General features: G+C 52.9%; 1 protein-coding gene across 2 annotated transcripts; it reads left to right on the forward strand.

The window, feature by feature from the left end:
- The first annotated feature begins 241 nt into the window (after nt 1-241).
- LOC132516212 (taurochenodeoxycholic 6 alpha-hydroxylase-like) lies at nt 242-11,382 on the forward strand. Of its 2 annotated transcripts, XM_060142619.1 has the most exons (12): nt 242-436; nt 3,305-3,446; nt 4,085-4,129; nt 4,610-4,737; nt 5,931-6,055; nt 6,429-6,583; nt 7,047-7,153; nt 7,236-7,426; nt 7,521-7,654; nt 8,545-8,609; nt 8,744-8,820; nt 11,214-11,382. In XM_060142619.1, the coding sequence occupies exons 1-12, from the start codon at nt 242-244 to the stop codon at nt 11,380-11,382; spliced, it is 1,533 nt and encodes a 510-aa protein (XP_059998602.1). The 2 variants fall into 2 exon arrangements, with proteins under 2 accessions (XP_059998602.1, XP_059998603.1); XM_060142620.1 differs by lacking the exons at nt 6,429-6,583; nt 7,236-7,426; nt 11,214-11,382 and having other exon boundaries at nt 7,047-7,179; nt 7,468-7,654; nt 8,744-8,824.
- Nucleotides 11,383-11,726: the final 344 nt, after the last annotated feature.

Below are 11,726 nucleotides of genomic sequence, written 5' to 3' on the forward strand. Positions count from 1 at the left end.
CCTAAACTCCCATTTCTATTTATAAATATTATCGTCTCTTTATATTACTTACATTTTGTAACAGATACTGGTTTAAATTAAAAAATAAAAACAAAAGGCAACTCAGGAGGCCCAGGTCTGAGCTCTGTCGTCACCTTCACCCTCACCCAGGTGGGCGGGGCAAGCCTCCCTGACCAGGCAGCGTGCTCAGGGGAGGTCAGCCACCTTCAGGGACAGTCAGCAATCCAGAAGCCGCTGCACCATGAGTGTCTCTGTGCTGAGTGCCCCCAGAGCCCTGGGCGGTGTCTCTGGGCTCCTGCAGGTGGCCTCCCTGCTCGGCCTGGTTCTGCTTCTGCTCAAGGCAGCACAGCTCTACCTGCACAGACAGTGGCTGCTCAAAGCCCTCCAGCAGTTCCCGTCTCCTCCTTCCCACTGGCTCTATGGGCACATGCAGGAGGTAGGATGGAGTGGGACGGGGAAGTGGGAGGGCAGGGAGGGCCGGGGCTCTCAGACCATGGTCCTGGTGAGCAAGCCCATGGGATGAAGCCTTGTTGTGGGGCGAGCACGTGGCCTCACAAAAGGATCCAGCTTACCTCTCAGGTCTTGGCTCCTCATCCCAGTCCGGGGAGCTCCCTCCCTCCCAGGACCCCGTGCTGGTGTCCTCGGGTCTGTCAGACACTCCTTCCTTAGGGAGATCTGCAGGCTGTCCTGGCAGCCCTGCACTTTGAGGACAGTGGCTCTTCCTTCCTGAGTCTCCCCCGTCTCCAGGCTGAGCAGCTTCAGCTGTTCTCATAGAACAGGCTTCTAGATGCTTCCCTGCCCCATCCCTCAATCGCATCCTCTCTGCCTGGCCCTGAGCTTGCCTGGGAGCACAGACATCAGTCTGATGGACGCTGCCCTGTGGGCTCACTGTCCGTGGAGATGACAGACAGGAATCTAGGAAGGTGTCAGGTCACAGGAAAAGAGGCCCACCTGCTGGGTGGGGGGTTACGTCAGCTGTAGGGACAAACTGGCTCGGTTTAAGACTGAGGAATTTTCCAGTCTCCTGATTTCGGTGCTTAAACCCTGACAAGTTGCTGGCACACAGGAGCGAGGTTCCCAGGATGATGCCAGGTAAGGAGAACTGACATTTGAGTTGCAGCATCCACAGGGTGAGGTCACCCGCCTGGTGTCCTCCCTCAGTGGACTATGTGCTCTCGGAACCGAGCGTGAAATCCCCCTCACCCCCAGCACCCTGCACGGAGCCTGTGCAGAGGGCTGCCCATCCAGTGTGTGGAGGGACAGGAAGGAGGGAAGGAGCGGCTTGCAGGCTGGGCGGGGACAGCGCCTACCCACCCAGCACTGGCAGCACTAGCCTGGTCGGCGGGGGGCTCAGAGCCAAGCCAGGGATCACCTGGAGAGGGGCTCATCAAGGGTTTGTGGACTGAACAAATGCTGGGAGAAAATCAGGGGTTGCAGAAAGCTGAGGCCTCCCTTTCTCTGCAGTGTGATTAGAGTAGAGTGGAGCCAAAGACGGGAACCGGAAACAGCCCGAGCCCCATGTGGGCTGGCCCAGTACCTCTCTCCCCTCTCCTTCCTAATCTCCTGCACCCCAGGTTACTCAGCGTCCTCCCCGCCTGCCTGGGCATTCTGGCCTCTGGGACTCTGCTCCCATGTGCCCTCTACCTGGAATGATCTTGTCCCTCATATGTCTGTCTACAAAGGCCCAACTCCAAGCCACCTCCTCCAAGATGTCTTTCTGGGTCTCCCAGGAGTGGAGGAGACAACCCTTTTTCCCTTGCCTGTCCTTCTCTTAAGGCAGTGCTAACCGGATTCAGCTAATTTTGTCTGCAGTGTCATAGCTGTGAGCTCCTTCTGGGAGAGCCTGCCTCTGGTTCATCTTTGTAACCTGAGAGCATCTGGGTAAATGATGACTGAACGAATGAATACATGCATGAAAAAGAGCTTTCTAACGTCCAGGTCCGAGTTAGAGCCCCTTCCCAAAAGCTTCCCCAGAGGCTTGGTCTTCCCTCCATCACACATTCATGAGCCCCTAGGGTTGTCATGTCCTCAATCTCGCTGTCTCCTCCTGGAGGCTCCAAACAGACAAGCATATACAGCCGCATCCTCATTCAGTGCCTTAAACCAGTGCCTGGCACATAGTAGATGCTCAGTAAATACATGTTCAGTGAAGGAACCCATCCCACAGTAGGCAAGTTGCCTCAGAGCTGGTGAGTCCTGATGGTAGAAGGATGCAGGCAGAGATTAGATACCAAAGTGGCGGATGGTTGCTTTGAGTTACACAGAAGCCATTGAATTAAAGACGAGGTGACTGCATGGAACATGCTTAGGACCAAATGTTGATGAGAAATCCAGAGGTGATAAAACAAAGCTGAATCTGCAAGGTTAAGGAGAGGCAGTTGCTCTGTGGCAAAGAGGAGGAGCACACCAGGTAGAGGAAAGAACCTGGGCAGAGGCTTAGAAGTGTGAGCAGGTGGGGCCAGTGCAAGGCGCACAGGCAGGCAGCAGCATCTTTGCGGGCAGAGCAATGGGTCCTATGGACTCGCCAGCCCAGCAGGAGGCAAGAATAGAGAGGGTAAAGCCAGAAAGCAAGGGCCTTTGTGGTCCACACTGAGGAGTTTCAAGAGATTCCTTTAGGTAGTGGAAAGTGTACACAAGTTTCTGGACACTGGTAAATGAAAATGGGATAAAATAATCCACATATCAAAACCTTAGTTCAATGCCATTTCCATATATACATCCAGAATCTGTGTACACACTCAATATGTAAAATAATATGATACAAACACAATTAAGTATATAATTTTTCTCACTTATCCATATACATCAGACACTCTTTCAAATTAACAAACATTTATATGGGATACTACTGAAAATATATAACAACCAGTATGGCAAAATGAAATTAATATATAAATTTAATTTTTATAATATAATGTATTTTATTCTCTAAATAAACAACATTATATGACAAAACTACTTACCAAGTGATACGAATTATCATAAATTGCTCATGCAAATGTTGTACGAATCACTTCCCAAAGTTTTCTACGGCTGGGAGTGAATCTCTGGTGTAAGTTTCTGTAGGCAGTTTGTACTGGTGGCCCAGGGCTCTACCCAACAAGGAGACAGAATGTGGTCTTAGGACAAAGGTGGACAGCCAGCAGGTCTGGGGCAGAGCCCAGGTCAGAAGAAATAGTTCCAAACTCCTAGTTCTGCTGATCGATCAAGAATGATCTCCCTGTACCCATCCTGCCCTTCACCCCCACTCCAGCACTGGAACTCAGAGAAGGGTTTTATTGATTTATCTTTCCCTTGGGGACAGTTCCAAGACGAGACCGAGCTGCAACCCCTACTGAAGTGGGTAGAGAAATACCCAAGTGCCTGTGCTCGCTGGCTGTGGGGGACGAAAGCCCTGGTGTTGATCTATGACCCTGACTACATAAAGGTGGTCCTGGGGAGATCAGGTGAGAGGGAAACCCACATCCCAGCAGGAGAAAATCTTCCCTCTCGGGTACATGGCCCTGGATCTGTGAAATTCCAGAAGAAACTGGCACTACAGCCATCAGTACCTGGCTCCCTACCAGCCGTCCTTGCAGCCCACAAGCCAGACTAAGGCCAGCATTACTCACGTACAGTGAGTGCTGAAACACCCGGGTGGGGCTGGCTTCTCTTTCCTGTCTTACTTTCTTCCTTGTTTTAACCCAACTGAGATGATCCCAGGTCTGGAAGACAATTCCCTGTCCACACTGATGTAGGTTTGGCACCTCTCACTGTTGCCTGTCCTGGGTCATGAAATGGCCAAACCACCACAAACTGTAGAAAACCACAGGCTCCTTTCTTACTCTGTGGTGCTGAGCAGAGCCTATCTTTCTTGCCGATTCACCGTCTTAGTCCTGTGGGTGTTCTGCTGCTGGGACACTGAGTCTGCCTTCCTGGGCCCACAGTGACCATCAGGACAGAGAGAGTCAGGGATGGGAGGCAAGAGGGAGGTGGCTAGAGACAGACTGCCAGCTGACCAGCATGAGGAATGGAAGGTGCCACAGCTGCTCTGGGGGCTGCCTGCCTTGTTCGGTGCCCTCCACTTCCCTTCCTTCCCTTTCAGACCCAAAGTCTCACGATGCCTACAGAATGCTGATCCCCTGGATTGGTAAGTACATTTAAATACAACTGCAGTCCACCCACCAGTTAGGTTTACCAAGTGCTGCCTCTTTGGTTAATGGAGAACAACGGGTACCAGGCACCCTGTCACCACCTCATCTCTCAGTCAAGCCTCATTTCTCTCCTTCCAGTGAAACTCTCACCCTTTGTCATGTGGCTGAGAGCCCTCCCGAAGCTCAGCCTCTTCTTCATCACTTCTCAGTCCTCTGCGTTATTCTCGGCCTGACTATTAACTAGTTCCTTCTATCACCTGCCCCCCTACTCTTCTTCAACCTCTGTCTCACAGCTGTCATAATCACATCCTATGGACCAGTCATTTTGGAAATTCACATTCCTGAACTGTACTAGCCTTTCCTACCTTTGCCTATGATGTGTCTTTTCCTGACACCCTTGGTTCCTCCCAAGCTGTGCCCAGTCGTCCCTCTGATCCAGGCTCCCCGACCCACACGCACACCCATCTGTGGCCCAGGGAATGGTTTGCTCGTGTTGGAGGGGCAGACGTGGTTCCAGCACCGGCGGATGCTGACCCCAGCCTTCCACTACGACATCCTGAAGCCCTACGTGGGTCTCATGGCCGACTCTGTCCGAGTGATGCTGGTGAGTCTATCCCTCGTCACCTGGACCCACTCACATCCAGCACAGCTGACAAAGTCCACTCTCAGGGGCTTCCCTGGTGGAGCAGTGGTTGAGAGTCCTCCTGCCGATGCAGGGGATATGGGTTCGTGCCCCAGTCCGGGATGATCTCACATGCCGCGGAGCAGCTGGGCCCGTGAGCCATGGCCGCTGAGCCTGCGCGTCCGGAGCCTGCGCTCTGCAATGGAAGAGGCCACAACAGTGAGAGGCCCGCGTACCGCAAAAAAAAAAAAAAAAAAAAAAAAAGGTCCACTCTCAAACACTTGTGTCCCTCAGGCATCCGTCAGACACAGCCCCCAGAATTATGCATTCAGAACGTACTCTGAGACAGTGCTCACCAAAACTGGATGGGACAGAGGGGTATCCCAGCACCAGCTTGGATCCAAGGAAAGGGAAAGCAGGGCCATGGTGTATTGAGAGTCCACTCTCCTCTCATCTCCACATCTTCAACACAAAGGAAAGAGCAAGGGTCATTCCCCTGGACAGCAGTGCAAACTGCCCCTGGCTGCCCTGGACAATGGCAGCTTCAGTGGTAGAGTGGGCATCCCAGGATGTCACTCAGATAGACTCTGGCATGGAGTCCATGGCCTCTGCATGGAATTGAGCCACTCATGGGAGGAAATGAGGCCAGGTTTACACGCAGAGAACTGGGTCTTCACAAGCATCACCTCTCATCCGGACTGGGCACCACCTGGTCTCAGGTAACATTAAATGAATCAAAGGAATTGAAGTACCTAATGTCCCTTCCTAGGAGCCCCAATAGAGCCCCATAAGCTTTTCCTTGCCTTGAAATATTTGCATACTAGTGTTGGGCATCACCTGTCCGGTTCCAATCTCAGGACACAAAAGACTCCACATTTGTTCCCTGAGAAACTATGCTTTCTGGCCTCCCATAAGGTGGTTATGATCAACACTTGTTCCTAAACTTTGGAACTAATACAGAATATTATGAGAGAACATGATTAATTATATAATAAAAGATTCTGAGAAAATAGACGTCACATTACACATGTGTGATACAGCCTTAAATTGCTAAAACACATCTGCTTAGAAAGTGAGTAAATCTCATCCGAAGATTTAGAGACAGAGAGCCCGGCCTTGTCAGCACAGGCCTTCTGGGGGAGCAGAGCAGGGTCAATGTCCCCCTCCCACTACAGGACAAGTGGGAGGAGCTCGTCAGCCTGGACTCACATCTGGAGGTCCTTGGACACGTCTCCTTGATGACCCTGGACACCATCATGAAGTGCGCCTTCAGCCACCAGGGCAGCATCCAGACAGACAGGTCAGTGACAACCTTTCAACGGCAGGGTCCTTGTTCTCACCAGCTGGGGAGGACTTACCTGAGAGGCAGTTAGGGCAGCGTGGACGCTTATCAGCACAGAAAGCAACATTCTGCACAGAGCCATGGACCACAGTCAAATTGCACCCAGACCAACCTTGACTCAGTCACAGGTCCCTGATTCCTGCCCAGGGAGAAGCCTGGCCGCTCAGGCCACTTGTAAAGGACTGAGGGTCTCCTGGGCTGTGAGGCAGAAATGACAAAGCCTCAGTGCTGCCTGTCCCCGCTGACTGAGGAATCCCCACCGGGAGCCCCACTCCGTCTCCAGGTCAGAGGCTCCCTCCACTCCAGTCTCCTCTGCATCCTCTCCCTTCAGGAACATCCAGTCCTACATCCAGGCCATCAAGGACCTCGGCAATCTGACTTTTTCCCGATTAAGAAATGCTTCCCACCAGAGCGACATCATCTACAGGCTGAGCCCTGAAGGCCGCTGGAGCCACCGCGCCTGCCAGCTCGCCCATCGGCACACAGGTTCTGCTCCTCCTGGGCGGCTCCCGCCCACCCACCCCCATCATGCACATGTAAAAGGGCCCGGCCTTGACCCCGCAGGCAGGGCCCAGACTCCTGCTTCCTCCTCAGGGGCTGGCACACACCCACACCGGGTACTTCCTGGTGCAGGGGTTGGGACCCGAGACGTCAGGGTGTCAGGTGAGGTGCAGGGAGACACATGTGTCACCACGCTGCTGACGGTGGAATGAGACCCCCTCCCAGCATCATCCAGGCAGAGCCTCCGTGGGCTGTGCTATTGAGGGGATTCCCGACCTGGATCAGACGATGCTGGAGCTCTCTGCCCTGACATGTGCGCCCATTCCCACCCTCGTCCTCATCCACCTGGTACCCAGATTGGGCCTGGGGGCAGATAGGGCTACGGTGGGTGCTGCATCTGGTTCCCCAGAGCCCTCAGCTCTGCCTGGGAACCACTGTTCTGGGACAGATGGAGTGATCAAGATGAGGAAGGCTCACCTGCAGAAGGAGGGAGAGCTGGAGAAGGTGAGGAGCAAGAGGCACCTGGATTTCCTGGACATCCTCCTCTTCGCCAGAGTGAGTGTGGGCAGGAGAGGCCTGAGGCTTTGCCCAGAAGCACAGAGGAAGGGCAGACCCTGCACTCCCCCTGCCTCCGCAGATGGAGAATGGGAGCAGCTTGTCTGACAGGGAGCTCCGTGCCGAAGTGGACACGTTCATGTTTGAGGGTCACGACACCACAGCCAGTGGCATCTCCTGGACCCTCTATGCTCTGGCCTGCCACCCTGAGCATCAGCAGAGGTGCCGGGAAGAGATCCAGAGCCTCCTGGGGGATGGCGCATCCATCACCTGGTGAGCGCCCAGCAGGTGGGAGGACCTCGCCCCTCCGCGAGTGGAGGACCCCTGGTTGTCTGGCTCTGCCGCTCTCAAATGGGCTGCCTTTCAGGGACCACCTGGAACAGATGCCCTACATCACCATGTGCATCAAGGAGGCACTGCGACTCTATCCACCAGTGCCGTTCATTTTCAGAGATCTGAGCAAGCCCATCACCTTCCCTGATGGACGCTCCTTACCTGCAGGTATAAGCTTCACCCACACCCACTGAACTAAGCACTCTGCGTGACCACGTGGGAGATCAGAAATCCACATGTGCTTTCCCAGTTCTGAGATGCTCTGACTCGTTTCCACCTTAAGATAATTAATGTTTACTCTGTAGTTTGGACAAGTTTTGTAAAATGCTTGACGTAGAAGTTGAACACAGCAAAAGCTCAGTAAACAAATGCTAGACCCTGAAGGTGGTCTTGTAATAGAGCCTGAAAATTCTAATTCCTTGAGACACCAAGGCTTAAGAGAGAAGCAGGTGGAGATGTGGTTCTTTCCATATGAGATCTAAGTAAATGAGGGAGCTCAGAGTATCCATTGTCATGGGTCAGTTGGTCCAGTCTCTGAGGAGCCCTCAGGTGGATGGCCGAGAGCAGCTGATGATCAGGTCTGAGAGCCCTGCCATGGTTGGAGGCCACCAATTGGCTCACCTCCCAGTGGGTCTGAATCCCAGCCCTGCCACCTCCTAGCTGTGGGATTATGGTCACGTCCCTTAATCTCTCAGAAGCTTAGGTGAGTCATCTGCACATGCGGATAGGAGTGCCTTCCTTGAGGGCTGCTGTGACGATTAGATGAGTTAATGCACTTTCCCTGAGGGCTCATGATGGCTTCTGATAACTGAGTTTTCACGTGAGGCGATCCTGATACTAAGCCTCCAATTCTTTTCCTTCTCAGTCCTGGCCATGGTTACCTGCTCCTAATCTGTGCTCATGTGCTTTGTCACCTCCAGCCCACCTGTCTTGCAAGAGCACCACTTCATTCAGAGTGATGGAGGGTGGCTCTCATGGTGGCTCCCAGGCCTTCTGTGCACATTGCCCCTGTTGCCATGGGTACCATCAGTCTTCTCTCTCTCCTCCCTGCCCCACAGGAGTCCCGCTCTCCCTCTTCTTTTATGGGCTTCACCACAACCCGAAGGTGTGGCCGAACCCAGAGGTATGATGGAGGAGGGGATGGGATGCTCTCTCCAGACCAGCACCTCTCCTGCTCCCCCTTGGGGATTCTTGTCCCCTGGTGGATTGGTGCAAGGAGTTTGATCCCACCTGTCCTGGCCCCGGTGCTCTCTGCAGGTGTTTGACCCATCCCGGTTTGCACCAGGTTCTTCTCAACACAGCCACGCTTTCCTGCCCTTCTCCGGAGGATCCAGGTGAGGCCTTCTGTACCTGGGGCATCTGGGTGTCACTGGGTGCTACCTGATGTGTGTGACTGTCTACATTCATATGTGGTGTATGCAGTTATGTCCCTGTATGTTGACGTTTTGAGAAGGAGGCGTGTGTCCACATGTACAAGAAGGCCTTCAGGGCACACCACGGAGACCTTGACCTCCTGACTTCCGCAACGACCAGCCACATTGCCATGGCCATGACCTTTCCAAAGTATTCCAGGGTTTTCCTCACTTTAAGAGTATGACTTTTCAGCTTTAGAATTTTTCATGAGAGGTAAACTTCAGATGTTTGCTTTCCACAATTATCAGTCATCTTTAAAGATAGTTTTCTCTCTTCACACATTCCTAGTCCAGCCCACTGCCTTTTCTACATAATTCAACAATCCACCTCTGACTGTATCATCAGTTGTGTTTGCATGGATTTAGATTTCCAGCTGCTTTTCTTCTCCTGAGGCTTCAAACCATGTATGTGATCACTTACAGTTGCCGTTTGAAGAAAGTTACATAGCCACATGTGTCTTTTCTATTTCTGTAGTCAAACCTAACAGTTGTGACTGCATATTCATATAAACATGACACCATTTCTGGTTGCCAAAATTCTATAAATACAGTGGGGATTATACACCATAGTTCCAGAATCTACAGAGTCTAATTTTGGCAAAAAAGGATGAAATTGAAGGCAATCAAGTGCTTTTGAGAGAAAACTCACTATTTTGTGTTGGACACATGCATTTGAGAAGTTCCTGCCGTGTAAAATATAAAACACACATGAAATAGCTGTTAACCTGGATGATACACTCGAAAATGACTCCTGTGAAAATCTTCAACGGCTACAGATCCTCCCCGAAATAGTAACTTCCATAACTTTGGAACGACTTAGTAATCCAAGTTGTCTCTGAGCCTGTAATTCTGTGAAATTTTCAGTTGGTGAATCAACCTTCACAGAACAGGCTTGACGCAACACGTTCCCGGAATTTGCTCTAGGATTTGATCTGTGCCAAGGTCCTATTCTTCCTTGTAGACATTGGCTGCAGGTCATGCGGCTGCCACCAGAGGACAGGGGGTACCTGGCAACTCAATTCCGAGGTCAGAATTAAGGTTTAATTTTAATCCACTCCTTTTTTTTTTCAATTCAATTAACTTTGTTCAAATAGAAAGCTATTTATTAACCTGCCTCTGTGTGCCAAACCATATATTACAAGATGGGAACACAGAGACGAAAGGAACTTTCCTTGCTCCAACAGTTCACAGTCAAGAAACCACTACCGCTATTCAAGACAGACATGCGACGTTTCCATAGTGTAGTGGTCAGTACGTTGGCCTTACAAGACAGACATCATGCATTCATCCACTCTTTCACTCGTTCATTCATTCACTGAGCAGATTGTGGAATGTTCCATGTTTCTGGCACTGTCTGGTCACGGGACGGTGATGTGTCCTTGAGTTAACACTAAAGCTGCTTGGGGATGTGGGAGAAAGAGGCGCAGGCGGCAGAGGCGGGAGGCCAGGCAGTCACTAGACTGAGTCTTGAGCATGTGGCCGGCAGAGGCGGGGGGACGGGACCTCAACAGGAGCGGAGCGAGGAAGCGGGGCTGGACAGGTGCGAGGTGAGTGAGGAGCAGCCCAGAGAGCGCTGTGACGCCAGCTGAGGCCCCGCGACGTGTCCTCCCTGTGATGGAGGGCGCAGCAGGCCCCGAGCCGCCGTGGCTGCCGTAGAGGGAGGGGAGGCAAGGAGACTGGAAAGGCCAGTGAGGAGCCCCCGGGATGGGAGGAGGGGCCTTGCTGGAGTAGAATGGGAAGGCTCCAGGGGCGGGTTAACTGAGGGGCTGCGGGGAGACAGGAGGCCGGAGCATTAACTGGAAGCTAGTGGTCCAGCAGGTCGAGGGGCGCTAACCCGTGGCCCCTCCAAGAAGCCTGGTTGCCATCCTGACTTCCTTACACAACTCTGTCCTGTCCTGTCTGGGGACTGGGGCCCCTGCTTGTCTGCCATGGGTGGTGAGGGCCCGAGAGTCGCCCACACCCCCCTACAGTGCCCTGGCCTGGACGGAAAGCAGAAACGGCCTGCGGACGAGTGAACAAAGTACTAATTCACATTTACTGATTCACGTGACTTGACCCTGTGGCTTAGAGCGCCGACGCTCCCCAACAGGACTTGCTACTGCTGAGAGCAGAAGTAGGAGTTAGGAGCTAGTCCTGGAGAGAGGTGGCCTTTGCAAAGGTCAGGGGGAGAGGGTGGACCAAGGCTTGGGCGGCACGTTCAGTGTGACCCCTAAGGAAGGAATCGGGGCTGGGCCACGTGGAGGAGAGCCCTGAATGCCCTGTGCCCGGCAGGGGTTAGAAGCCTCTGCTCACTTCCTTTTCCCTCCCTGACCCAGGAACTGCATCGGGAAGCAGTTTGCCATGAATGAGATGAAGGTGGCCGTGGCCCTTACCTTGCTTCGCTTTGAGCTGGCATCCGATCCCTCCAGGGTCCCTGTTCCCATTCCAAGAGTTGTGCTGAAGCCCAAGAATGGGATCCACTTGCGGCTCAGGAAGCTCCTGTAATGCTTGTTGGAGACAAGGACGAGCTCTGAGGGCCCCTGCCTGCCAGCCTGTCTCGCTGTCACTCTCTCCCGTCCTTGCCTCTGTGCCCACTTCCTGCTTCTATCTGCCCACCTGGCGGCCTACCTCATCTCCTGCCTCCTGCCCATCAGACGTTCTGCCCTCCTCATCTCACCTTTCTCCAGGCTCCCTATCTGCTTATCTCTCCATCTGTCTCTGACCCACCTGTGTCTCTGACTGTCCACCTAAACCCTGATTGCCTGCCCTCCTCCAGTCTGTCTACTCTCTCCTTGTCTTTTGCCCCTTCTGCCTGCCTGTTTGTCCCTGAATTCACTTCCTTTTGCTGC

This window comes from Lagenorhynchus albirostris, chromosome 2, assembly GCF_949774975.1.
Source record: "Lagenorhynchus albirostris chromosome 2, mLagAlb1.1, whole genome shotgun sequence".
In the NCBI taxonomy this organism is placed as follows: domain Eukaryota; kingdom Metazoa; phylum Chordata; class Mammalia; order Artiodactyla; family Delphinidae; genus Lagenorhynchus; species Lagenorhynchus albirostris.

Bases quoted from the DNA above. Each gene is read 5' to 3' on its own strand.
- LOC132516212 (XM_060142619.1), top strand. From the start codon at position 242: ATGAGTGTCTCTGTGCTGAGTGCCCCCAGAGCCCTGGGCGGTGTCTCT. The intron at 4,738-5,930 runs GTGAGTCTATCC...CTCCCACTACAG, and splicing joins ACTCTGTCCGAGTGATGCTG to GACAAGTGGGAGGAGCTCGT. The intron at 6,056-6,428 runs GTCAGTGACAAC...CTCTCCCTTCAG, and splicing joins GGCAGCATCCAGACAGACAG to GAACATCCAGTCCTACATCC.